Raw genomic sequence first — 27578 nt, forward strand, 5'->3', positions numbered from 1 at the left:
GTATCAAAAATATATATTTTATTCCCTGATGGTCTAATGTAAGAATTAATATAATGTAAATAAGTTCACTTAAAAGAATATTGGGTAAGATATACTAAAGCATTCCACATCCATCCAGTAAGAATTTAATTATGATTATTTTATGAGCCCATGTTCATAAGCTTGGTCTTCATCACTCTCGGACACTTAGGTATGCCATTCCTGACAGAAGATTATTCATTTTTTTTTCTATATCTTATGTTTACACTTTCACTTTTCAACTCTGTCGTTTGTGACATTTTGTGTGTTAGGTGAACTTGTGTTTGTTGCAAGCCTCAGTGGAAGAATCTCCAAGCACAGCTCCTGGTAGAAGTGTGACTCACGTGTCCCTGGTTGCATTGTGTTTCGACAGAATCGCGACACAAGTTCGTATGAACAGGTAAGGAAGGTTTTATTAACTCGAGCCATGCTCCTGTTGCTGAGTGTAAAAGCAAGCCTTCATCGTCTATTTAATACATTTCTGAAAATTCTGATGTTAAAACTTAAAACTGGTGTTGGAATTTCAAATCTTACTTTGTAGTTTTTTAAAGGTTTGTACTGTTTTTATTCATACTGTTTTTCAGTAAACGCTGAAGAATTTACTGTTAATATTGCTTTAACTAAAGCAGTGGAATTTTTTTAAAGAAAAGAACACTGTTGAGTTAAGTGTTTTTAAATGTTAACCGTCGTCCTTTTTCTCTCCGGAAAGAGGTGTGGTTGAAGAGGCTGCAAACAGTGCAGAACCCAGCAGAACGTCGCATTTCGATAGGTATGTCCACGCCACCAAGATGCAGCCGCAGTCATCTGGATCGCTCAGATCAAATGCCGGAGCGGAAAAAGGCAAAGAAATTGCTGCCAAGTTAAACATTCATCGAGTTCACGGGCAGCTCAGGGGTCTAGACACAACAGGTAGGACTCTACAACAAATGGTTTTCCTTCGACTTGTATAAATATCAGAGGATTTTGCAAAAAAAAAAAAAAAAAATTTTTTTTTCCTCCGAATAGTGCTAGAATTTGAACATTTCATAAGAAGGAGCAAGATATTTCTGTCTCTATTGAAACCATGGTGTTAAACTATTCATCACTCACTTCCTGCACAGAACGGAAGGTGAACTTTGATGGAACAGTGAGTGGTCTGGTTGCTTCATGGTGTCTGCTCGCTCACTGCAGGAGAGAGGGAGTGTGCTCTCTGTAGTCTTTCTTGCTCTATTAAATTGTTATGTCGGCACAACTTTATTAGAAATAAGTAACTGTGACACCGATAGTAGATAGTCAGGTCTATAAAATACAGCATTGGTAGGACTGGTAGGCATGGCTATGCCTCTTAAAGCCCCCGGTGAGGCGAAGGAGAAAACTAGAGATGTCATGTGTCATCTCAGTATTTTTGACTCAACTCAGTGCATGTGCTCATTAGGAGGCTTAAATGATCTCAGATGGTCAAAGATTCAATCCAGGAGAAACTGAATTTGTTAGTCTTATTTGAGATGGCGGCTATGCTACAATCTCCATGTGCGACAGGTGACCAGTCCTGGATGAGCAAATGATTTCCTTGAATTTGCTCCCTGTATTCTGTATGCTCTGAAGATTCCCTGATTCCTGTCTGTGTTCTGGGTCTGTGTAACTGCTCCGGCTTTCTCAAGGCTCATGTCACTGTCCTGTGTTTGAGGCTAAGGCATTTGACTGGAGGATTCCAAACGAAGAGACTGTTCTGACCCCTGAGCTCTGTGGTCCTCGTGCTGGGTGGGGCCCATCACAGTGGCGGGAGTTACAGAAGGACTTTCCTCAGCTCTGTGGTTTGCACCAACAACCACCTGGGTGTTACACAGACTTAAGCAGTAGCTACATGTAATTTTCAAAGGCACTTGATCTGGAAAAAACTTATCAAAGGCAAATCTCCTAAAGAAATTCCAAGATAGCCATTGCATAAAAATGCAGGAAAAAAAAGAAATGTAAATATTCTTGTTGAAGTCGTATCTTGCATAAGATATCCTTGAAAGGATGCTCAGCAATCTAACGACGTTCGTTACTTTGCAGGCAGGGGACATGGATGTTGGTGAGGTGCTGTTGGAGGCTTTCCTTGGAGACCCTTTCCTACTTTTGGAACTTTGATCCATTGAGTGCATTAGTTAATCAATAAATTTAAATAAAATTCAAGTTAAATCCTCACATTATGCCAAATGTCAGAATAAGTTCTTGGAGTTAAAGACAAATATAAAAAATAATGAGAAAACTTCAGAAAGATGTAGGCGAATACTTTATGATCAAGACTTTCTAATTGTAAACGTATAGTATTTTCGTAATGGAATGCTATAGACCTATTAAAATAACATCTTGCAAGAATTTTTAGTGACCTGAGGAAGTTACCATGGCTTACTGTTGTATGAAAATTGGGAACCAAAGCTAGATTTGTGAAATGATCTCTGAAGAGCTAGAAGGAAACTTACTTCAAATGTAAGCCACTTATCTTAGATGGTAAATTTACATGTGTTTTTTTAATCTTCTTTTTTTGCTTTTCTGTATTCATGAGCTGTAATCAGAGAAACACATTTTAAAAAGTAAGATAAGATAAAAATGTCTGCCAGGTAGTCAGGATGTTAATTTCTATATTGAATATTACGAGTGGTAGGAAATGGCAATATCTGTGATGAATTGTTGTATAAAATGTTAGCATAAAGCAGTCTTTTGGTAAAAGCTGTCGTTTTTCTAGAAAATAATATTTTTCCTAAGGCTGATAATTAAAATAATTTTTATTTTGTAAAATGGTAAGGAAATATTTTAAAATGTTTACTATGAAGTTGAATTATTCAGGAGCTTTTTAACTTTAGATTTTCAGAATATCTTATAGTCTTTCAGAAACAATTCATCCTGCCTTTATTTTTTTTTAAATGTAACTACTTGTTAATTATGCAATTATTTGTTAATTATGCAATCTTCTTCCTCTTACTCCAGCATGATTCTGGCACTTTTTAAGTAGTATGGCGTAAGACAGCGTCATTTCAGAAGTTGGTAGCTCATTCGTTTATTTTTCTTTCACAGACGACTACTGTGATATCTGTAGCACAACCACTGCCAAATGTTTACATTGTTTGGTGTTTTAAAAAATGTGTACAAACCTGTCTTTAAAAATGGTGGTTTTACTCTCTTTTGATAATAGATATTGGTACCTGTGCCATCACTGCTATTCCCTTTGAGAAGTCCAAAGTTTTATTTACTCTTGAAGAGTTGGATGAGTTTACTTTTGTGGATGAAACTGATCAGCAGGCTGTTCCAGATGTAACTCGAATAGGTCCCAGCCAAGAAAAATGGGGTTGGATAATGTTTGAATGTGGACTTGAAAATTTAACCATAAAAGGTGAGTGGATTTTTTTTTTGTGGGGGGGGGGGTAGATTCTGCTTAAGTCGGGGACAAATTGGCACACATTGCTGGAATGTTTTGAACAGTCATTACTTTCAATAACCTGAATCAGCATATTCAAGGAGAGAGTGTGGTACCCGGGGTTATGCACCAAGGGTGGGTGCCCACCCCGGTTCCCTCCACTGTGTGATTCAGAGTAGAACTTCAGTGTCTGAACAAAGCAGTCTGGTTCAGAGCGGAGCCCCCAGCTTTTGGAAGCTTGCATCTTTGGAAACTGGGTCTTTGATTAGCAGAGCTTTGCCATATACGATGAAAGTACTGTAAATCCTTTACTTGGTGAGGTATTGACTTAGTCGTATTTTTCTTTTACATTATTAATATATTAAAATAGGAAGGCTGAACCGTGTATAAGACTTTTAGGTTTAGGCATATGTAATAGGAGTTGTATATGCCTACAGTTCCTTACCTGATAATCTAATCTTACATCACTTTTATAGATAAGGGCAAAATTTTGATGAGAAGAAAAAGATCTGTATGAGTTTATTTTTATCCGTGTGGGTGTCGTAGAGTACATCATTGAGATACCCATTGTTTGTAATGGCCCCTTTCCTTTTTACAGGAGGGAGACAGTCCGGAGCTGTGTTATATAATACTTTTGGGATGATGGGTAAAGCTAGTGGCGTGGAAAGGGCTGGAGTGCTGACGTCCAATAATTCTTCGGATTCTCCGACCGGCAGCGGCTACAACACCGATGTCTCCGACGATAATTTGCCTTGTGACCGAACAAGCCCTTCTTCAGACTTAAATGGGAATTCCGTTTCAGATGAGCAGGTTGGTAAACTTCTAATAATAATGTTTTGGAAAAGTAACAATGAAAATGACACGCCCAATTCAAAATTAAGTTTTAGAGTATGTTTGCTCGTCTTCTATATTTTAGATTTTGCTTAAATGGTACTCAAGACATTTTGGCGATTATAATTCTAGAATATAATTTCTGTAGACACTACATCATACATATATTAATATCCGTCAGTACTTACTATAATACTGTGTTCATATTAGTCACTTAATATTTGTTGAATTAACAAATTAATAGAATTTCAAAAGCAGGCTTTGTTTTTGTGTCATTTGAAGGATTTTAGCAGAACTAATTTTTTAAATAATTAGTTTCATTACTGGTAGTATTTCACGTAAGTTCTAAGTACTTTTATCAACATCTTCCTATTTCAGAGTCCTAAAGAACACGTTATATTTAACTCATTTGTCATTTTTATTATGGTAGAGTTTCATGGTGATGAGTACAGGAACAGCAATTACGAAAATATTTAAAATTCTGGATTACAGAAGAGTTGTACCACTAAATGACTGGTGACCTTGGGCAAGCTCTTTACTCTTGAGTTTCTCCGCCTGTAACAGTAATAGCGTAGTGATACTGATCTTCTAGACAGGTGAAGGTTCAAGAGACAGTACCTATGAAAGGCTTAGCTCAGCATCTGTCACATAGTGAGAGCTTAGTAGGATGTTAAACACACACACACACACACACACCACCTCTCTCTCTCTCTCTCTCATGATCATTGGAAAATGAGGCCAATTGAAGAGTAAAGAAGCTGCCTTTTAATTAAAAGCGTATCATGGGTACGCAGTATTCATTGGCATAATCACCTGTGAACCCCGGGCTTCTAGGAATTTCTTTTGAAATACTTATTTTGACGTTCAAGAGTTTAATCAGTTTTATTGCGAGATCTTTGGAAGTATTTGAGGGGCGGGTGGGCTTAGCATTTTATTTAAGGAAATTGTGGGAGCTGCTTACTGGAAAGAGCTGGGAGGGGCCTGGCCGGCTCCCTTTGCCTACGAAATGCCTGGCAAGTGCATGCGTCTCCCTGAGCTCCGGGCCCCGTGGTCCTTGCTGGAAGGACCATAACGTTGCTTTCTTAGAGTCCTCTGACTTCACTTGGTCCGTTGCCTTGTGCAGGGCTCGTCCTCCTTCACCGTGGCGTTGTCCCCATGCCCCATCCTCGGCCACTCTCCTGTTTGTCCGCTCCCTGACTTCGCTGCCTGCTCAGCTCTGTAACTTGATGACACTGCCCTTTCCCATTATTTGGGCCGTTGGCACCAACCCTTCTCGGTTCCAGAACCATTTCCAGGGGCCCTTCAGACATCCTCACTCACCATGCCATCCGTCAGCTCCAGAAATTCAGTCTCAAATCAAGCTTATTCTTTGCTTCACATTCTTTTACATTACTTGCGTATTATCTACAAGTCCCCCTCCTTTTTAAAAATTTCAAGTTCCACAAGACCGTCTTCTGTGTCTTTGTATATACCCAGTGGCTGGCTCACAGCCCTTGTCTGAAACCCACGGGCCACGTGTATTTGAGAATTCAGATTTTTCTCTTTTAAAAGAAAGGTAATGTGTTGTGTTCTGTGTTACATAAACTCCCGGTGGAATCTGAGGCAGCAATTCATCTTGAACTGTTTAAATACTTCTGCAGCACGACAGTACAAAACGCCAGGTGGGATAAACAGCTTCTGATGCCACATTTACAGATGAAGATTTGGGTTTTTCAGGATGTTGCAGATAAGGGCTTTCGTTTAGCACCTGCCGACTTCGCTGGGGTCTGCAGTTCACAGTGTTTCATAGCACTTGGGGGTCAGAGCTGGTCTCCATTCCTTAATCACCCCGTGAGAAAAGACCAGTCTTCCTCATCTTGACCAGTGATATCTAAAGTAGACTGACGACCTTAAGTCGATGGAATAGGCAGTAGATTTTTTTGTTCGTTTCTTTAATGTGATGCTTCTTTCTTCCCTGCATTCTGAAGAGTGGCGGTTACACATTTAGAAAGTATTATTTCTATTTCTCAGTACAGATTTAGATCACTAGCATATAAGATAACTAAGAACTTTTCGTAGAGTGTTATTTAATTAAACATGGGCTACAATAGTATTTATTATGGCACTTTAGTTGGAAAGTCGAAGTAGTTTGTCGAAAATGGAAAGGAGAAAAAGATCACAGTAGGAAGCACCACTAAGGCCTTAATTCCATCGCTCGTTCTCCTACTTAATAGTCGTGTGACTTCCGGCATGTTACGAAGGCCCTCTTTCTCATTTTCTTCATCTGGAAAAAACCCTTAACGTCCCTAAGCAGAGCATTTTTGGCGTTGTATTCTATGTAGGATGAGGGAGTGGAGTCCGATGACTTAAAGAAAGACCTGCCTCTCATGCCTCCGCCTCCGGACTCCTGCAGCATGAAGCTGACCATTCGGGAGATCTGGTTCAGCTTTGCCGCCCCCACCAACGTGCGGTCTCCCGCACACGCCTTTTCCAGGTAAAGGGTTCAGAAACGTCGCGCCCTCGCTCGGCCTCTCTTCTTTCTAAGTAGAAAGTTTTGTTTCATCGGGGTTTTTTGAATTATTTTTTTTTACATATCTAGTATTAGGGTTGCTGCCTCTTTCCCATCTTTCCTATTCCATGCTTTCTCTAGACATTATTTTCAGCTCGTTTGACTGTTTTTCTTTTCTAGGGCTTTCATGTTACTTTTACATGTTACCTTGCCATGAGCTTTTTATCCTTTTCACCTCTAATGCACATTTATGTATTTTTTTCTTTGATCTGTTCTTTGTATATCCTAGTTATATCTTCATAATGTATCTGGTGGTCAAAAGGAGAAGTAATTTTGCCTAAATAAAATAGCCACTACGTACAGTAGATATGGAAGATTATTCGAAATATAAAGCCTGACAGATGTTTTTATATTTTAAAAATGCTTTAAAGGCAGCTGAACCTCTTAAGCACTGCGACTCCAGCTGTCGGTGCATGGCTTGTTCCCATTGATCAACTCAAGTCATCCTTGAACAAATTAGACACGGAGGGGACGTTGAGAGTGTGTGCTGTCATGGGATGCATAATGACTGAAGCATTAGAGGTAAGTCTTCCAACCATACAAGGTATCATACAGAGTTTACTATCAAAATGATCCTTATTGTTCGTCATTGTTGAAAAACGGCAGATGTGCAAGTTTCTAATTACTGGATGGCTTTTATTTGTACGATCTTCGATATGTCCTTCTAAACCTGTTATCTTTGCTTTGTTTCAGAATAAAAGTGTGCATTTTCCCCTAAGAAGTAAATACAACAGACTTACAAAAGTCGCCCGCTTTCTCCAAGAAAATCCTTCCTGTTTGCTGTGCAATATACTACACCACTACCTGCACCAGGCCAATTACTCCGTCATCGACGATGCTACGATGGTGAGTGTCTGACAGCACGCACTAGCTCCACAGGAGCCTCTGTTTTGTCGAGGCATGGACGCACCTGCAGGGCGCGAGGTGCGTGTGGGAAGTCAGAAGCACAGGTCAGGCAGAAATACAGGCCACAGACAACAGCAGGCTCAGGGCGGTGACTGCCAGCACTGCGACAGGTGGGAGCTGCCAGCAGGAAGGCGTCAGAAGCTGTGAATGTAGATGAGACTTCTAGGGATGGTGTGTTGAGTGAGAAACTGGGCACGGATGGATGTCTGAAGAATACCAGAATTAAAGGGGGCGGGAAGGGTGGGTGCTGAGGAGGGAAGGAAGAGGTGGGGGAATCCAGAAAGAATGTCCTGGAAGCCAAGGGCGTAATGAGTTTCAAACAAGAGAGTGATCACCAGAGTCAGATTTCATAGAATTATTTAATAAAATAAGGACTAATTAATGATCAACATAAGCACGACACATCTCTGACTCCAGAAGAGTGCTTCAGGGGAGGACACGTCACGGAGACGCGGCTGTGCCTTCTCCCCTCCAGCTGCTGGTCAGAGTCGGCAGCAAAGTGGGGACCACTGTAGCCGCCGTGTCAGAGGCCAGGCAGACCCCCGATAGCCTTCAGTGGAGGACGCCTTGCTGGCGAATAACTCTCCAGTCAAAGTCGTTTCTCCCGACGCCAGGACCCGCGTGCGGGATGGAGGCGAAGGCCCCAGTGGGAACAATGGCCACATTCTCTTTCTTATATTCGTCGCCATGTGGGATGAAATATATTCTAAGTTACGTAATTTGCACTGATTACACATTTAACTTTCGAAGCAGTTACCCATCTACACCCAGCATTTCACTACAGCAATTAAGGTTTTTTAATGTTAAAAATAGTGGTGGTTATCTTTCTTGAAAGGAATATTTTCATTCCCCCTTTACTTAAAGAATATTCCAGGTAGTTCAAAATACATCTGATTCTTCACTTGGGCAAAAGAGCTAAAGTGGATTGGATGCTTCTCAAGAAGAATCCCAGTTTCGCGCCCCAGGTTCAGTCTCTTAGTCCCCTGGAGCCGCTGTGTTGCTTATGACAGAAAGATGCGACCTCACGTTTAGAGGCGAAGCTCTGTAGTCAGCTCAAGATGCTGGCTCTTCTTATGTAACCTGGGACGAATCACTTAACATATAAATTCTAGTTTCCTCGTTTCTCAATGGGATTATGAGATTTAAATGAATAAATGTGTGCAAAGCATGCGGGTAGCAGCCGTTACCATAGTAAGTAAGGTCACGTCTAACCATGTCGCTGTTGCAGAGCGACGGACTGCCCGCCCTGGTCACTTTGAAGAAGGGTTTAGTCGCGCTGGCACGGCAGTGGATGAAGTTCATCGTGGTGACGCCAGCCTTCAAAGGAGTCAGCTTGCACCGGCCAGCGCAGCCGCTGAAGCCCCAGTCGGCCGTGGACCACGAGCAGGAAGATGGGCTGGGGCTGGACAGCGGCGGCGGCCTGCAGAGTGACACCAGCGCCGATGGGGCGGAATTCGAATTCGATGCAGGTAGGTTTTTTACATATTTTAGCTGGTTTTTTTGCACTTGGTAACCCAGTACATGTGCTCGTTTTCATAATCGTGTCCCATATTTGAAATTTGAATTTTTCATGGCTTAATTATGTAAGTACGATTTGTATTAGTTCAAATAAATGGTAATAATGTTGGAATATTTAGACCGACTTGATTTTGTGAAATACAGTTGATTTCTCCTAATGTGTCTAGAACAAACGACAAACACCTTCGTTTAACTGCATATTTTGAGAGAAATGTACTGACCTCCTTTTAAACTTTACGTTTGTCTCTTAATCATCTTCCCCTATACCCCAGTCTTAAGGGGTCTTTGAATAGTATCTGGCGCCTGTTCGGTCCTGAATTTCTGTAATGTGTGAAGGCCTGCACGCCGCCTGCCATTCTGCCAGAACTCAGGCAGGAGATACGCATTTCAGAAATACGCATGTATGCTTTCATGCTTCTTCCAAGTTAATTTTTAACATTTTCATGAAATGTTATTCATTGAAATTTATCAAATGAGAGTTTGAAAAAAAATATTAAAAGCACCATAGGAAAGGACAGTAGTCTTAAAATTAGAGCTTTTAGCACATTGATGTATTTTAGCAATTTTTTTCTTTTCAAATTGTGTTTAATAAATTGTGTTTAATAAATTGTGTTTAATAAATGAATGTGTTATGAGGAATAGATTTTGTTTATTATTTATTTTGAAAAATTTCAGGTCTACAAGTTGAAAGAATGGTCTAGTAAATATCTCTTCTAGTTAATTATCTGCAAATGCCCGTTAACCCCAAAATTTTGTGCTTTCTTGAGCTTAGTCGAATTGGATTTTGGTCTCTATATCGTTTGGGTGGCGTAGGTGAGGTCGAATAAAAGCTCTTTCTTTCTTTTTTGAGATTGAATGAGAACATTGTGGTTGGAAGAGTAAAATAAGGAAAAGAGTGACTATTATAGCAGATTCCACAATGAATTCGTCCAGGAATAAGTAAAGTGTAGTAACCACCAGGAATTGATGTTTCAAGAAACTGTCTGATAATCAGCCCACTTATTCTTGGAACTGTTTCAGCCACAGTCAGTGAGCACACGATGCTGCTGGAAGGGACGGCCACTCGGCCTCCGGCGGGCGGCTCTGGGCCTGTGACTGGAGCCGAGATCATGAGGAAGCTTTCTAAGACTCATACCCACAGCGACTCTGCATTAAAAATAAAGGTACATTATTGCTAGTTTGGGTTAGAGTTATCTAGGCTTGCAGAGAATACCTAAACTTTTGCCATCTCAAGTTTAATTATCAGATTTCTACCCTGAATTTTTAAATTTAGCAAACATAGTGGTTTGTGTTACGTTAACAGAGTTACTGACTTTTAGTGTACACATTTCTATGAACGTTAGGTTGTCAGTACGTGATGGTGAAGGAGGGCGACCGACTGTTCCGTAAAATGCAGCATTGAGGGTGTCCGTCACCTCGTCATCGTGCGTGACCGGCGTGCTGTTCCAGTTAGGCTGTTTGATGGTTTAATGACATCATTTCGTTTCAGGAAATTTAACCAAAGCTCCGTAAGACGCAGACATGCAGCAGAGTGGTCGGCTCGCCTGGGGGCCAGGCTGCCTGGTTTCTGTCCCGCCTCTGCCACCCCGTGGCCTGTGACCCAACAAGTTTTAACTGCACTGAGTGTGAGGCTTACAGTAGTAAATGCCTTCAGAAGGCTGTTGTGAGAAATAACTAGTACATGGAAATGTCCAGAACGGTACTCGGCACGTGTCGTGGGTTTTCTTGGTAGTTTGCTTTTCTGAGCACTGAAAACAGTTAATATTTTAAAACTTTCTTTGAAAACCTGGGTATTGAATTATATTAATATCCAGAATCCATAAGGTCAATGATTGATAAGTTTGACTATGTTAAAATATAATTTCTACACAGAAATTATGGAAATTGTGGAGTTTTAGTTCTGTGTAGATAGCTCTTTTAATAAAAATGGTCAGTGATGGCTCGATATACATTTTTAAACTCTCGAACTATTAGGATTATTCTCTTTCTACAGTGTAGTTAGAAGGCCAGGGTGCTTTAAATTCTCAGCTCCTTAATATGCCTCAGATTTTTTTCCTGGGTTGACAGTTTTTCCAAACCTTCTGATCACTAGGGGTTTTGTGGTTAATGCTTTTCTTTTTCATAAATTTTTTAGAATTTTCCTTTGTTTGTGGATTATAAAAGTCCCCCAAAGAATTGAAAATAAAAGTGATTTTTTTAGCCTTCTGCTTCTCTCTGCTTTCTGACTATATAGTCATTTTTCGTACTATGTTTAAAAATGATCTGAAATTCTGCTTTTAGATGTGACAGAACCAGTAGAGAGTAGACAATTCTGTAATTTTTGATTTTCTTTTGTTTTTCCTCAGAATTACTAGAAATTCATTTTGGCACTTTGGAGCTTTACAGAGAATCCACCCTTAACGCAGAGGGTTGTGATCAGGGTGTGGGAAGGGTAATAGTAAGAATCTCGGGGTGCAAGTCTTGCACCAGACTTCCTCTTCGGGTTTCAGAGGGAGTTAATGCACCATTGTTAACATAAGTGAGTGGTGATAAAGGCTGTCCTCGCACTGTGCTAAGAGTTAGGCAGCATTTGACGTACCTTTGAGGTTCTCCGTGAGCGGCCACTGGTGGTAGTGTCAAGGTGACAGTGGGTGTCGTCACGGCCGCGTGTGCAGGTGTAAGGATGAGCCCGTGTTCCCTCTGCAGGGCATCCACCCGTACCACTCTCTGAGCTACACCAGCGGCGACACGGCCACGGACTCGCCAGTGCACGTGGGCCGTGCCGGCCCGCCGGTCAAGGAGAGCCCCAGGAAGGAGAGCCTGCTCAGCTACCTGACCGGGAGCTTCCCGAGCCTGCACAACCTGCTGGAGGGGACCCCCCAGAGGAGCAGCGCGGCTGCCAAGAGCAGCTCCCTCACGAGGACAGGTAGCGCCTGGGTCCCACAGCCTCACGTGTATGTCCGCGGGAGAAGCGAGGCATCGAAACTGGACTTCCGTCATTTAGATGCACTCTTTGGGTGTGGGACCGATCTTCTGTGTTCCACCTTACCTCTGAGAAAGGATTTTGGAAACTTCTGTTTGTAACTTGATGGTGGCTTCATGTCCTTCGTTTGCATATTTACATTGCAACATTTGATGTTTCTGTCACGTGAGGTGTGGCTCGGGGTGCTGTCTGGACCAGCCCATGGTATAACTAGTTATTTATTAATGCCTTAATAGCCAAATACCAACATCATGCAGTGAATTTGAAAACATCGGCACGATATTAACCTGGCTTTTCAAAAAAGTTACGTAAATCACATTTCCTGCTCTCTTCGTACATAAGTAACGCTGCCCTCAGCGAAACTCTGTTTGCAGGCAACACGATGGCCACCGACATGTTGTCTGAACACCCCCTGCTCTCTGAGCCGTCGTCGGTGAGCTTCTACAACTGGATGTCCAACGCCGTGGGCAACCGAGGAGGCGGGGTCCAGGAGTCCCCCGTGACGAAGTCAGGACACGGCAGCCTTCCCACAGGTACGGTGTTGTCTCATCATTCTGCTCACCTGCCTGCGGGGGCCGGCGAAGTTACAGCAGGTGGTTAAAAATATCAAGCATTTTAAGTACTGTTTAGTTGAAATTGGCACATTAGTGAAACACCTTTGATAATACTGCTGTTGAGGGAGTCATAAGCCATCACTCAGTGTTCTCGTGGAAAGGCGAGCATGTCAAATGTGGGACCGACTATACTTTAAAGAGTTTAAAACTTCCATTTAATGTGGCTGGTTTAATTTTCAAAATACCAAAGGAGGTAAATAAAAAATGCAAAGTATAGTTACAACACCATGTACCTACAGCACAGAAAATATTTTCAGTCTATTCAGGTTCCTCTGAGACATAACAACTAGCGTTTTTATAGGTTTATGGTTACTTAAATATTCAGTTAAATCTAAGGAAGTAGTAAGAGGAATAAAGTAAGCTTCTTACCCCCGGGCCAGGGCCGCCCCTGCGCCTGGGCCTGATCCTCGTCCTGCCTGCCCTGGGCCCTGGCGTTGGCCCTGGCGTCAGCCTGGGTTGGAGGAAGAGGAAGGGCTCCTCTGGTGCTAGCTTCACTGCTGCACACGGTCTGAATTTGAGGAGAACCGGAAGGGGGCATTTTCTGCCCGGTCCTCTCCCTGGGGGGCTCCGGGGGAAAGTGAGCAGAAGAGAGAAACCGCGGGTTCGCTCGCGTCTGCCTGGGGAGCGCTCGGCGGGGCGGGCGTCGCTGTGAGGCTGCTTTGTCGCCCTGCTGACCTCTGCGGCTCTGTGCCTTATGCCTCAGCGCGAAGCCGATGGCCGAGGTTTTCGCTGCGTAAAGTACAGACTTCATGTCTGAGGCTGACTGATGTTTCTGAATGCTTAGTTTAATGTCACTTTTCATTAATTGTGTCTGTAAAATAACCTAAAATGCTAACAGGTTTTTTTTTTTTCCCAATGTAAATGGTCTGATAATACTGCTACCACCGACAGGCTTCCTAAGTTTACAATAATTTTGATTTCATTCTCGAACATTCGTTCATTAGGTGTCGCGCCCAACCTTCCCACAATACCGTCGGCCTCAGATTTCAACACCGTCCTGTCCAGCGACCAGAACACCCTGGCTGGGACGCACTCTCAGCACAGCACGAGCCAGGACGACGTGGCCGGCGTGGAGGAGGCCAACCAGGGCTTCCCTGCCGTTCAGCTGGCCGACGCGCAGGTGGGTGGCCCCGTGCTCCCGGGTTGTCGTGCCCCCGCTCAGGGGCCGTTGGTCACGTCCCGTGCCATCTGCGCGAAGCCTTCGAGAGACAAAGGAGCCTTCGGAAAGTACATGGGCTCATCATAAATGTGAATTCATCTGTAGATGTTCAGCAGAAGAGTGACACATAGTCGTTCGCCTCATGTAGTAACGTTCTCGTTATTTGAAGGAACAGGTTTGCTGAATGACATGACTAGAAAAATCTAACTGTATGCCATAGTCTTTAGTGCTGTGTTGACAACTGAGCGAGCAGTGGGAGGCACTGAAGGTTTTAGAGCAGAGGGATCAATTGACTAGAACTGTACAGGTAGGAACATACAGTGAGCAACGTGCTAAATGGGTGGAAGCAGAGAAACCAGATGTGAAAGACGAGTTATTGAAGCAGTTCACACACGAGGCCCTTGGCTCCGACGGCCGAGGCTTCGCCGTGGTGACGGAGCGCCGTTACGGAGGGCTTGCAATCGGGTGGGACATGGGGAGTGCGAAGGGAAATCTCTGAAACATGTGTTTTAGGGTGACCACAGGCAAGTGGGAGAGTGGGAATGAAGAGGGGTTTTCTCAGGGCAAAAGAGACTCGAGCCTATTTACGTACTTTCAAGGAATTAGGAAGATCTTGCTGAAAAAAAAAAGAAGGATAAACCGATAAAGCAAGATTCAGAGGAGGAGGAGAGACGCTGGGATTCGAGCCGTTTATGGAGAGATGCTGTGGACGGGAGAGAGACCTTCCTCTGAGAGTTTTCGGGAAGGTGTAGGGCGGGGCGCAGCTCTCAGGCCCCTCTGCGAACCGGAGGCTTTGGGTTTCTCACAGTGGGAGCTAATTTCTGCTAAGCAATGTGTCAGGCACTCTCAAGGTTTCTGATATATGTCTCTAGCACATTGGAGTCGTTTTTAAGGACTCGTTTACTTTTTTAAAGGTAGAGTGGAAAAAGAAATAATACATTCATTGTATTTATTGGCATCCAATACACATATTAAACAACTATACTGTTTTACATACAAGACTCTAAAATCTACCAGAAACGTGAATATTAAGTAATACAGTAAAAAAACTGCGGAAGGTACTTTACATATGTGTAAAGGGTGGTGTGACATGATAGCTTCCTGCGGACCCCTGGAGGGAATGCCAGGCAGGGCCGAGGGTCCAGGAACAAGCCGGGGTTAGTGTTGGAACAGCAGCGAATGCGATCGCATCATTTCCTCTCATTGCCCTACAGGAGTGGAAGAGGGGTGATCCGAAGCAGATGTAGCACAAAAATGAGGTGTAGCAACAAAAATGAGATGTAACATGCAGTCCAGGACGTTGCTGAGATGCAGTTTAAGCCAGGGTTATGGGGGGAAGAAGTCACAGAGCGTCGTAACTGAAGCGTTGGTTGGGTTATCTGCATGGCCAAAGAAGCCATCCAGGATGATGGGGTGGCAGAAGGAGGGAGCCAAAGCCCCTGGTCGGTGTGGAAGGGACTCCAGGGGCTTACGTGGAGGGTGGTTCGAACCTGAAGACGGAAGCGTTTTTCCATAGGATGAAAGAGCAAACCAGGACAGTATGCCAGGCAGGTACACGAGGGAGAGGAAGATCCTCCTGAGGTCCCAGTCCAGAGGGAAGGCGTTTGAATCCTCTTATTCCGGGCCCTCTGGCATCCACTCGAGTGGCCTCTGCCCGAGCACAAAGTAAGGAGGTGGCCTGTGGGCACCTGGAAAGGGGGCTTGGGTCTCATTGCATGGGCGGCTTGTGTCCATTTCAACAGGATGTTTTAAGCTTCGGGAAAAGGTCACTGAGAGGAAACGTACGGTGAAAGAGTTAGAAGGGGCCAAGGAAGGCCTGGGATGACGCCCGTGTGCCAGAGAGGGAAGAGGGACATGAGCCAGCGAGTGCGGCGGTTCATCCAACACGTGCAGTTCTGTTTGGTTAGCTCTCAGTGACCACAGAGTTCAGCTCCCTGGAGATATAACCGGGCGATGTGTTTGTGTAAGCATATGAGATACTTAAAATGTAAAGGAATTTCTTTGTCAGAAAATAAATATCAAATGATCATATGACTAAGTAGTACTATTTAAAAATTGGTCTGGTGTTTGTTCATAATATATGACACATTTTTTTTATTAACAGGACATTGACAAAAACCTAATATACCAGGTTTTTATGGAAATGTAGGTGTTCATGCCTTTTTTAAAAGCAAGAAGCAGAATGATTTAAACTTATCCATAATTTACTTTTCTGGTATTTTCAGACACTCAGGCAGGATCAAGGAATCTTTGCTCTTATGATCAATTTGAAGATGATAGGTGCTCAAAAATACTGTTTCGTTTTAAGTAAAATTAGAGCTATATTTATTGTATAAGATCTTTTGTTTGTTTGTTTCACACTACAATAATACGTACTGAGGTAGGATAAGGAGAAAAGCCACAGTAAAGTATGAATTATGAACCGAGCTAACACGAACGTGTTGTGCCTTTTAGGTGGTTTTCAAACCTCTCCTGAGTCACACGGGGATCCAGTCTCAGGACACGATGCCGCTGTGCTACCGGATGTACTTTGGAGAGCACCTGTCGTTTTCGGGGACTTTGGACTGCCTCCGGGCAGACATCGTGGATTCGGACACAGCCAAGGAGAGGAAAGGCAAAAGGGCGAGAAGGTGTCTGTGGTTTTTATGCAAAATTTTGTACAAAGATTATAATACCTGTTTGTTTTTAGCTTTGCTTCTAATGCTGTTGAGAAAGTAATTTTAATATCTTAATGACAGGTTTTGAGGCCTATTTTTGGCCTGTTTCTCTACTATGTTAGCACATATACGAGGATGAGCCACAGTACATACATCGATATATACACCCAGAACGTATTTACTAGTGCAGTAGTGGAATTCCCACAATCTTCTGGATCGTAATTTTATGTATTTTACTTGGAATTTATTCCTGACCTCCTTCCTGAGTTGACTTGTGGCAGGTAGAGTTTTCTCTTAGGGAGAGAGTAGAAGTCGTATTGAGAGTGAAGCCACCAGAAACGAGGACACGGGGATGCTAAATACAGCGCAGTGGAAGCTCAGAACCATCTTGTATTGTCATTCTTCGTTCTCATGGATAGTTCTTCAGTTCCTCTACTGCTTGCACAGGAAATAATACGCCTACTAGTAAGGTCTGACTAATCTTCTGTGCACTTGGGATTTTACTTGGGGCGGATCTTGCTAAAGCGTATAGGGATAACAGAATGTGGCCATAGGCGGCATTTATGACAGGAGGCTTTTGCAACATTCTTGTTTTCATCCAGTTTGTGCTTTTGCAAGGTGGTAAATTAAAAGTAAAATGCGCATGTATCCAGCAAATAGCTAAGTGAAATATATTTTCCATTTGAAATATTCTATTTAAAATTTTAAATAATTTAACAAAATCACTTAAAACATTTCATGGCAGTTATGTATTGAAAAATACAGCTTTCTTAAATTTAGTTTCAGGTCTAAATATCTGAGAATTTTTTGATGACCCAGGACCATGAAAATTGCATTGTCTTTTTTAATAAATACAAAACAGTCCTTGCTTGTCACGGTTGTGTGGCACTGTGACAATGACCATGCAAGCTGAAATGAGGCAAAGCGATCTTAATGATTATTAGGATTAGTGGGGAAAATTACTTTTGTTTTGTGACCTTTAAAAATGTTGGTCAAAAAATTAAAAATTCTCTTACTGTTTATTATAAATATGTAGGGAAATGAAAAATGTAGTCAAACTAGTATTTAGTTCATCATATTTTCAAACATTAGTGACATCGGGAAAGCAAGTGTTCTACTTCTTTCTAAAACACTCGTCAAAGGGTAGTTTGAATAGGCCCTGCCTCCTCCTCGCGTGACTCACAGCACTCAGTGAGCATCTTCTCTGCGTGTGGCCGGATGCTACGTTCTGTTCCAAGTGTTCATTGTTTCTTAGCGTTTTGTCCTTTGCGTGAAGTGTCTTCATGAGTTCCTTTTCCGGCAAAGTTTTTAGCCAGCATCGCTTCCTCTCGGGCATCTTCATCCTTTTTGTCACGGCCAGTTTCCTCTTAACGCCAGTAAGGCCGCCTTCATCGTGTCCTCCGGCTACACGCCTGCTTCCCAGAGCCACACGCGCGTCAGTATCTCCGCGCCGGGCGGCTTCCGTAACTCCGTTTATGTTCGACTGAGTCATCGTGTTCACTTTCGTTGCTGCATTTTCATCTTTGCTCTCCAATTCCCTCTCTATTATCCACTTCTATAAAACGTCGCATTGGGCTTATCACAACTAAGTACGTTTTCCTGTCCGGTTGTGAATAGAATAACACGTGCATTGACCAGGGGCTGACGGAAGGGGTGTGATTGGTCGCTGCTCATGGTGCATGCTCATGGTGCACGTCCGTCATTTATGCAGTGCTTGTGGACTTGAAGAATGAGCATCAAGTTTGTGCTTTATGCAGTTTCTCACAGTCAATCGTAGTTGAAAATTCGAACCATGTCATTGGGAGTCTGGTGTTATTTAACTAAACCATCGTAACAAATCCATTCACGTAGGAATCATCAGATCCAGACACCAAAATATAATACCTGCTGATGCTCCCTGATTAGAGGTAAAAGCTCTGAGTTAAACTTGTATTTCCACTCGCAATGGCTGACTTTCATATAAATATATAAAAATACAAAATGTGTGTATACATATATACATATCATGTATGTATTGTCATATGACTATACATATATTTTCTAATGTGTATATGCATGTATATATATATATATATATATATATGATTATACGTATGTGTATAATCATATAGGTTATTCCACCTTAAACTTTTATTTATTTGGAGACCTTTGTCACAGTACACTTTTCCTGATCATTAATTTCATTTTTTTCTGGGCTTTTTTTGTAGCTCATTGTTCCTTCTGCTAATTATTGTACATTACTACTGGGTTATAGTTCCTTGTTAAACAGATGTAACTCTCCTAGACTGCAAAGCCAGCACGGTTATTGAATTTAGTTCTGGTACATGGATAGTCCTCACAAATGTTAGTTTCCTTATGTCTTTGCTATCTCCAGTCAAGATAGCTGAGCATGTTAGTGACTGAATATTTTTAGGTTTTAATTTTAACTTTGAGTCTGGAGTGCCCATGTCAGCTCTATGCCTGTTGGCCTGCTTTTGTGTTAGATGACCACTTCGTTATGTACCCAGACTTCACCCCCTTTTACTTGAGTCGCCTCTAAGACTTTTTTTGCCTCCCTTACATGTTTTCGGTTCTTGTTTTTATAGTTGTGGCCTATCTGTTCTAATTCTCAAAGTCCAGTTTTCTTTTCTCTGATCACAAGCTTAGTTTTGATTGTAGCCTATGAACTTGTACATTTTCATGAATTATACCTCAAAGTAGGTTTTTTCTTATTAAATAAGAAATGCTTGTATTCATTAAGGATTATTCTCTAATTATAAATTCTTTAAATCCAATTGAAACCATTTAAGAAGCTTCTGTTTTTTTCCCCCAATATAAAAAAAAAAATCCTATGTTAAATTTAACCTATATGGCTACATATTCATATTGTGCATGGAAGAAAAGAGAAAAACATATCTTTTTACAATTTTGATGCTGAGATTCGTTGTTATTGGTAGTTGGCTTATGGAAATCTGAGATTTGGGGCTCTTTAATATTAAAATTGGCTATAATATTCCTATACGAAAATTTTTAGATAAGCAGGAGAAGATCCCAAAATAATTTTTATACATATGGTTTTAAGTGTTTGTGTGCATGTCTCATTTTTGTTTCAGTTACTTTCCTCACCACTTTCAACGTTGCAAAATAATGCTGTTAGAGTTTCATTTCAGACAGCAAGTCAAATTATATAAAATGTTATGAAATTATATATATAAACCATACATTTAAGAAAGAGAGGATGGTTAAGGGAGGTATCCTAATTGACCTATAATTGACTTTCAATTCTGATACCAATTCTGTAACATTGATGGCAAGAAAAATTGTTTTATCATTTCGCTGAAACCATTAATATCAGTCGAATTTTGACTAGTCAGTTACAGAGTAAGATCAAGAAGGGAAACGTAAGGCCCAGTTTCCAGCTTATAAAAGACTTAGAAAAAGCTGGCTCAGTGAAAAAGCACATTCTCCCTGATCTCTTGCTTAAAATTATGTAAATGGCTTATGACGTATATTGCGTCGGAGATGATTTCGCTAATGAGAGAGGTCGAGGCCACACGGCTCCAGGGCGAGGGAGGTGGAACCATGGCCTCTTCTTTTCGCGTTTGCAGGCAAGGACACGTGAATCTCCCTCCGCTGGAGTTCAAGCCGGCGCTGATGCTGGAGACCTTCAGCATCAGCGCGGTGGTGATGGAGAGGTCGGTGTGCGCCCCGCAGGGCTCGGCCGGCGCGCTCCCCTTTCACGACCTCAGCAAGCGCTACTACAGCACCTTCCACTGCAACTTCACCATTTCCTGCCAGTCCATCAGCCAGCACGTCGACATGGCTTTGGTCCGCCTCATCCACCAGTTCAGCACGATGATAGACGACATCAAAGCCACGCAGACCGACATCAAACTGAGCAGGTACACCGCCGGATCCGCCTCCCCCACCCCCACCTTCAAGACCAGGAAACACCGGGATTTCCGCTCGTCCGACTTCAGCCGCAGCTCGAGAGGAAGTCTCAACGGTGGCAACCGAGTAAATAACGCGAAGAACAAACGGACCAGCAGTGAGAATAACAAAAAGGAATCTCGCAACAAAAACTCGTTAGGGAGATCGGAGCGGAGAACTTCGAAAGTGTCCAGAAAAGGCTCCAAGGACGTGGTGGACCACATGACCATCCACATGGACGACTCGGATTCCATCACCGTGTCGGAGCAGAGCGAGCCCTCGGCCGAGTGCTGGCAGAACATGTACAAACTGCTCAACTTCTATTCGCTTATCTCCGACCCGACAGGAATACTGGAGAAATCTTCCGAAACGTTTGGACCGGCCGGTAATGGGTGTTTTCATGGTTTTAAAATGTCTGTTTTGAATTGCAGTGATACTGGGCTGTCCCTCATGCCCTCTTCATGCTGTAAGTGCGTAATGGAAATGCGAAGAAGTTGGCAGTCACCCCGGGGGAGAGCATGGTCGTGGCGATCAGGGGTCCTGCCACCCCTGGCCCGTCCTTTCTCCCCTTATGCACCTTGCCCTCGTGGGATCCGGATCTCTGACTCCCTTCTGCTTTCAGGGTGACCGAGGGAAAACTCTGGAACATTTAGAAACTCGTTTTGGTGGGGACAGGAGGAGGAGGAGGTCTGGGATGCGCAGGGTTCGAGAAAGGCCTCAGGGTGTGGGGACCGCCCCTTCCCCACGCTTTCGCGGCTAAACCCCCGCGTTCTGCTTGCTCACGAAGGAGTTCGGAGCCCGACGGAGCCCACGTGCAGAGTGGTGTTTGAGAACGAGCAGGATGGCGGCAGTGTGACTAAGACACAGAGGAAGCGCAGCCTGGTGACCGCGGAGCCGCAGCACGTCACCCTGATCGTGTTCGGGATTGGCATGGTGAACCGGACGCACCTGGAGGCGGACATCGGCGGGCTGACCATGGAGTCGGAGCTCAAGAGGATCCACGGCAGCTTCACCCTGAAGGAGAAGATGAAAGGTACGCCGCGTCCCAACACTGGTGGCCACTGTGACGCGGGCTGGTGTCATGTCCCCCGACCCCAGCTGGGCAGTTTCCAGCAGAAAACGAGCTTCCCGTGTATCTGGGTCAGGAGGGCTAGTTTATGTGGTTTTGTTTGCCCATTCTTTTTGCTTTTAAATAATTTTCCAAGTTTTCTGCACTGAGTGTTACTTCTAAGACATAAAATGCCTGTAGGCTCTGTGAGGCATGGATGGCACATTAAGCTGTATATTTAGCATTATTCCAATTTTGACATATAATATGCGTGTATATAGGAATACATAGAAATAAAAACCTCCAAGAATTTTTTTAAAAAGTAGTTCCAAAATGTAGTTTAAATTTCATTGTGACTTTAAAATGATCTTTTGTTACTGAACATATGAATAAAATGCAATGTTAATGTGAAGTGCAATTATCTTATTTCCAGAATTCATATAATTGTTTTTTTTATCACATTTAAGATGTTTTACATCAAAAGATGACTGAGACATGTGCCACTGCTCATATTGGCGGCGTTAATATTGTGCTGCTTGAAGGGATTACACCAAATATACAGTAAGTGTGTTGCTTTTCATTCTTGAACTTGTTACAGTTTTATATGGAACTTAAAATTCATTGGATAAATCCCACACCTGCTGAATTTTGAAATTTATGTCTCTCATGTTGCCAGACACTATGATTTTTGTCATTAAGAACATCACTAAATGTTTTCAGAACAATGAATTTTTTTATTTCTAAAACTATTTACACCTCCCCTGCCCTCCTAAAAAACTGACTCCCAGTACATTTTAAGATTGTGTAACAGGAAGAATGATTATAGTGCAAATGTTGATTAAACGTATAAGACGCTAAAGTTCACACAATCCTGAGAGTTAAAATTACATTAAAGAGTGTAGGCTCTCTGGCTCGTAAGTTAAGTGATCATTTCCCATCTTCATGCCGTATTTCAGAGCTTCCTCTCTCCGTTTTGCATTTGAACCATTTAACAACAAAGCCCGTGTGACTCTCGTCATAGCATAGGGAAGCTTTTTATAGTGAGGATGCCATACGTGTCGCTTTCCTTTGGATTCTTTGCTCTTTTCCTTGTCAGTTCTGTGCTTGATCTGTTCAGATTTGCTCTAAGGATTATCTATACGTGACATGCAGATCACTGCTGCGTTATCGACACACCGAACCGCTGGCTGTGTTCATAAACTTGGCCTCGTATACCCTCACGCCTCACCTCCTCAGTGCAGCAGTTATGCTGTGACTGCAAATGCGTTTAGGTCAGATTTCGAGAATTTGCTTTTATGTTACAACCAGTTAAGGTGGGCCTACTAGAGCATCTGACATGCCGAATGCTGACTGAGCAGAGGATTGGGTTCAACATTATAAAAATTAAATATTAGTCGTAGATTGACTGGTTACAGGTCTCTGCATCACATTTGAAACATGGTTCCTATGATGGCTGTCTTGGGGAACATTTCCCGGAATGCACGTTTAAGTCTTCTCCAGGGCGGATGGACCTGTAAGTCTAGAACCAAAGAAAGCGTGTTCATTAAAGCTGCCTAAGTAGTCCATTGCATTTCTCCCGCAGTCTTTCCAAAGACCAGGACCGTCCAGGGGTCGGGGGAGACAGGCTCCTTCCGACCCTTCACTGTGGGAGAAGGGGGTTAGGTAGTAACTGCATTGTAGCAGGTGCCTGCTGTGGGCCAGGAGCCGCCCACGGATTATTCCTTTTCATCCTCACCTCGGTTTGTGGACTGGGGTACTTTTATCCCTTTACAGAACAGTAAATTGGGTTCAGAAAGATCAAAGTGTTTGCCCGAAATGCTTCAGGCAAACTTCCACCTCGCGTGGCGCCTCTGCAGATAGCCTTGGCAGGCCCTGGCTTCCGTGATTCCGTGGGTGACTTTAAAGTACCTTAACCCATTCAAAAAAAGTAAAACAAGTTTCTGCGGATGTCCCATCATTTTACTAAGTCCTCTTGGACTTCTTATCTCCATTATCTATTAGCTCTTAAAAGAAGGGCATAAATAGTCTCTAAGCTTGCAAAATATACTTATAAAACACATTTTTAAAAGAGTATTATATACTTGATATTTCTTGCCTTTAAATCAAAACCCACGCAAAGATCCCTTAACTTTTTTATTTGAAAAGTAAAAGTTATTATTCACTGCCAAATTCTGGTAGCGTTGGCTTTCTGGATTTATTCTTCGGCTTTTTGTTTCCAATTTCAGTTAAAGGAAATGGAACTAAAAAAAAAAAAAAATTTGAAAAGGTTCTTCAATGGAAAATTTAAAAAGTGAGAAATAAAACTTTCCAGACAGTTGAATATATTGTGACTAATTTATGCGTGGATGTTTATCTGCTTCCTTTTTGTTTTCCTGCTTCCTCTTGACTCTTCGTCTTTAGACTGGAGGATTTTCCTACGTCTCCTACAAGCACAGCCAAACAAGAGTTTCTGTATGTCGTATTCTTCTTTTTCATGGGCTTTGTGATTGATACCGTTTGAATAGTTTTAAAGATAAATGTTACAGTTATCTGCATGGCTGTGAATGTGTGTAGTTAGTTATTATTCTGTAGCTTTAATATAGACCCTTTTATAGATTAAAGCTTCCTGGTATTCAAGGAAAACACGCAGGTAAGGGCCACCTTTTTGGTAATTCATAGCTTGCTGTTGTAAAGTCGTGACACTGTAGTTGTGTGTTGTGTGCGCTTTTTTAGATATGTTATTGTTAAACTTTTTGTTATTGCAATTCCTTGTTCAAGTTTGATGTGATATTGAAGCTAAAAAGTTTTACTTTGCAAGAGTTTTCACTAATTGCAAAAATAATTATTAAAACACTAACATATGATTAATGTGAGAAATATGTCCACATCTCACCCTTATAATTATGTTTTTAAGTGGGGGAGAGTTTACTGCTCTGTTGACAGTAAACTATATGTATGGCTTTTACTGTGTACACGAATGGCTTGATTTGACTCATGTGTATCTGCTATTTTATGGTAATGAGCTATATCCTGAGTGCTGTATTTAAATGTGACATGAGTCATCACCATGTCAAATTAATGTTATTTAGCAATGGTTATTTCTTTGGACGTTTTCTATAAAATTTGAATATGCTTAATAATTATATGAATCTGTACATTGTTCCATGCTGGTAAGATTATCATACGTGGTGAGATTTATTTCACTGCATATTGATAACAGGCCAGAGACAAAATATCAGTTTACTGCCCTTCGTGGTAATCCGTATCCTTCATCAGCCAATTAAAAGTACTCAAAAAGAACAGGTACACTATTATTAAAGTAGAGAAATGATTTTTTTCCCTAGAAATCACTCTTCCATATTAGTGTCATCTTAATAGGTGTTGAAGAGAATCTAATTCCACTGTGGTAGTCATAAGAGACTGAAAAGACATTGTTTCTTTCCTTTTTATCACTGAGTTCTCTGACTGTATTACAAAAATAATTGATACTATACGACTTTACAGGGGATGCTTTTAAATGGCTTAAGATGACATTTGCATCTGCTCAACAATTCTTAGGTTACATATTATGGCCTGAGCACTATGTTAAGATTCAGAGAAGCAGTAGTAAGCAAATGAGAAGTGGTCCCTGTCATGATATCACTTATGGCCACCCCCTCTTCCCCTTCAGGGTTTCCTGCTGAGAGAGTTAACATGCGAGGCACAGTTGCCAAATGGGAAAGAGAGTTCCAGTGATTTTCGTTGACTAAATAACATGTAGTCACAACTCTCTCTGGCCCCAGTGCAGAGTTTTTCAGGCGAAACCGAATTGAGGCAAGCGGCTTGGACCTGGATGCTCACGTGGGTGGGGTGGGGCAGGGTGGAGATACCGCAGAGACAGTGAGGCCCCAAAGCAAATTCTCCAGTCATTCACTCAGCCTGTTCCATGGACAAGGATAGCCCTTTAAGGCCCTGTCACCTGGACACAGGAAGTAAAAGATGGGAAAAGGTCCTTGCCTGATAAGGCACTGTGGTCATCGTAACTGAGGCCCACAGTAAAGCTTACCAATTTTTACCAATGTAGCCATCACTCATTAGGAATTGGACTTCTATCATTTCTTTGTCATTCATTAAAAATAGAAAATCCAAGTTAAATTTCTTCTTTCCTGTTAATTTCTTTTAGCATATTTTAATATATTAGATGATTATTAGATTAATGTATTTGATTAGATTTTAAGAAGCATAGTATTTTTATCTTTTTAAAAATTTATTGAGATGACATTGGTTAATAAAATTATATAGGTTTTATATGTTAGGGATTTGTATAGATCCCTAAAATAAGTTGGAGGGGAAAAGAAGAATTCTGAGTGGAGAAAAAATAAAAATGGAATTTCGTGTGCTGTGTGTGAGCAATGTCCGTGTTCGTGCACATTTCTTCTGTAAGTTCTTCATTAAAATAGAATAATATTTGGTGTGCGCAGGCAAGCAGTGTAAAATGTGTTTCGGTATGCTAGAAAACATTCCTATGTGATATAAATGCATGAAAAATCTTAAGTCATTTAGTCCAATGAAAACTTAAAAACATGCGTATGCTCTCAAGTACTTTTCCAAACTTTCTTTTTACTCGGCTGCATTCTCACGGGCATCCTCCCCTCTCACTAGAACTGTGGTGAAATGCAGCATCGCCAAGTCCCAAGCCCTGTACAGCGCCCAGCGGGGGCTGAGGACTAATAACGCTGCCGTGTTCAAAGTCGGGGCCATCAGCATCAACATCCCCCAGCACCCGGCCACGCTGCACAGCATGATGGTCCGAAGCTCGCACCAGCTGTCCAAGCAGATCTCCGACCTCATCCGACAGCCTTCGTCACTGTGAGTCACGCCGCCCAGCCCTGTCCGCTGTGCCGTGCTTCAGGCCTTCTCTGCTGTGGTAGCCGTAGTGTGGAGGAAGACAGGGTTATGTCTAAGTATCGACCATCAGGGACAGTGGGACAGGTGGAGAGTAGCCAGACACGATCGTGGGTAGTACTGGACGTTATGGAAGCACTGTGACACAAGTGTGGTGGTCAGGGCTTCGTGTCGCATCGGTGGAGCTTAGGGGACCCTAGAGGTCTGTGGGCATCATGAGAGGTTCTTACAAAAGCGACTGACAAGTCCTAGGACCGTGTCAGTCAACCCTTGTTTACTTTTAGGTCATTGAATGGTATGACTGCGTAGGTTTAAAAACTTTCAGTGGCCATTTATGTCCCACGCGTGGTTTTGTGCTGTCCCTCATATGCAGTGATCGTACGTGGTTCAAGGAAGGACGTGACCATGTCACATGTGTTTTAAAGGGCAGCAGGTTGGACCGTGGCCCATTGGCCTTTATTCCCTGTGTCTATAGCCCTTGTTCCTGGGTCTGCGATCCTGAGCTTCATTGCTGGTCCCCAAAGCTATAACTAATGAGTAATAAAAATGTAATAAGTGAAAGATAAAAAATTTATGTTTTCTTTTGGCTGTCCTATAAGGTAAAAAGTCATTACTGTATCTTTTGATAGTGTCCTAAAGCAGTGCGGTTTTCCAGTTGTTCTATGCGGATCTCTAATTCTGATATAACACTCACTCAGGTCTGTAGTTGCCTAAGTATTTACAATTTAACTGTTTCTCCTGTCAGTGGAATGTGGAATCCAGAATATGGAATCCATGAGCCCCATCTTAAAATACTCTAAGGCATTTTTTCTTATTATAACATATTGACAGTAAAGTGTAGTAGTTAAAAAATCAGGCTCTGGAGTTGGACTGAGTTCAAATCCTGGTTTCACCACTTTCTAGCTGTGCCTCCGCATTTACGAAGTGGAGACCATGGCATCTACTCACAGAGTGTTTGAGATAAATGATACATGATGTAAAACACAAAGCGCTAAGAACAGCACCCGGCGCGTAGCGAGTGCTCAGACCATCGTTCCTGTGCGTGTAGGTGGTGGTAATAGTGGCAGAAGTGGTGTTCGTAGTGTGACAGGCAGCAGTGGCCAAATCGTGGGATTCGGATCAGACAAACCAGAGTTTAAACTCCAGCTTCACATCGATGATGTGGACGG

General features: G+C 42.4%; 1 protein-coding gene across 1 annotated transcript in view; it reads left to right on the forward strand.

Moving 5' to 3' along the window:
• BLTP1 (bridge-like lipid transfer protein family member 1) overlaps positions 1–27578 on the forward strand; it is a 133849-nt gene that overhangs the window by 50698 nt on the left and 55573 nt on the right. The window contains 18 exon segments of the mRNA XM_039879550.1: positions 291–418; positions 728–927; positions 3173–3370; positions 3993–4204; positions 6547–6698; positions 7145–7295; positions 7467–7619; positions 8908–9148; positions 10218–10360; positions 11883–12102; positions 12534–12692; positions 13718–13893; positions 16387–16562; positions 20177–20883; positions 21286–21531; positions 22014–22107; positions 23947–23997; positions 26167–26373. Of these exon segments, the coding sequence (XP_039735484.1) occupies positions 291–418; positions 728–927; positions 3173–3370; positions 3993–4204; positions 6547–6698; positions 7145–7295; positions 7467–7619; positions 8908–9148; positions 10218–10360; positions 11883–12102; positions 12534–12692; positions 13718–13893; positions 16387–16562; positions 20177–20883; positions 21286–21531; positions 22014–22107; positions 23947–23997; positions 26167–26373 (3614 nt within the window).

Source organism: Pteropus medius, unplaced genomic scaffold (genome assembly GCF_902729225.1).
Source record: "Pteropus medius unplaced genomic scaffold, Ma_sr-lr_union100, whole genome shotgun sequence".
NCBI classification, from domain to species: domain Eukaryota; kingdom Metazoa; phylum Chordata; class Mammalia; order Chiroptera; family Pteropodidae; genus Pteropus; species Pteropus medius.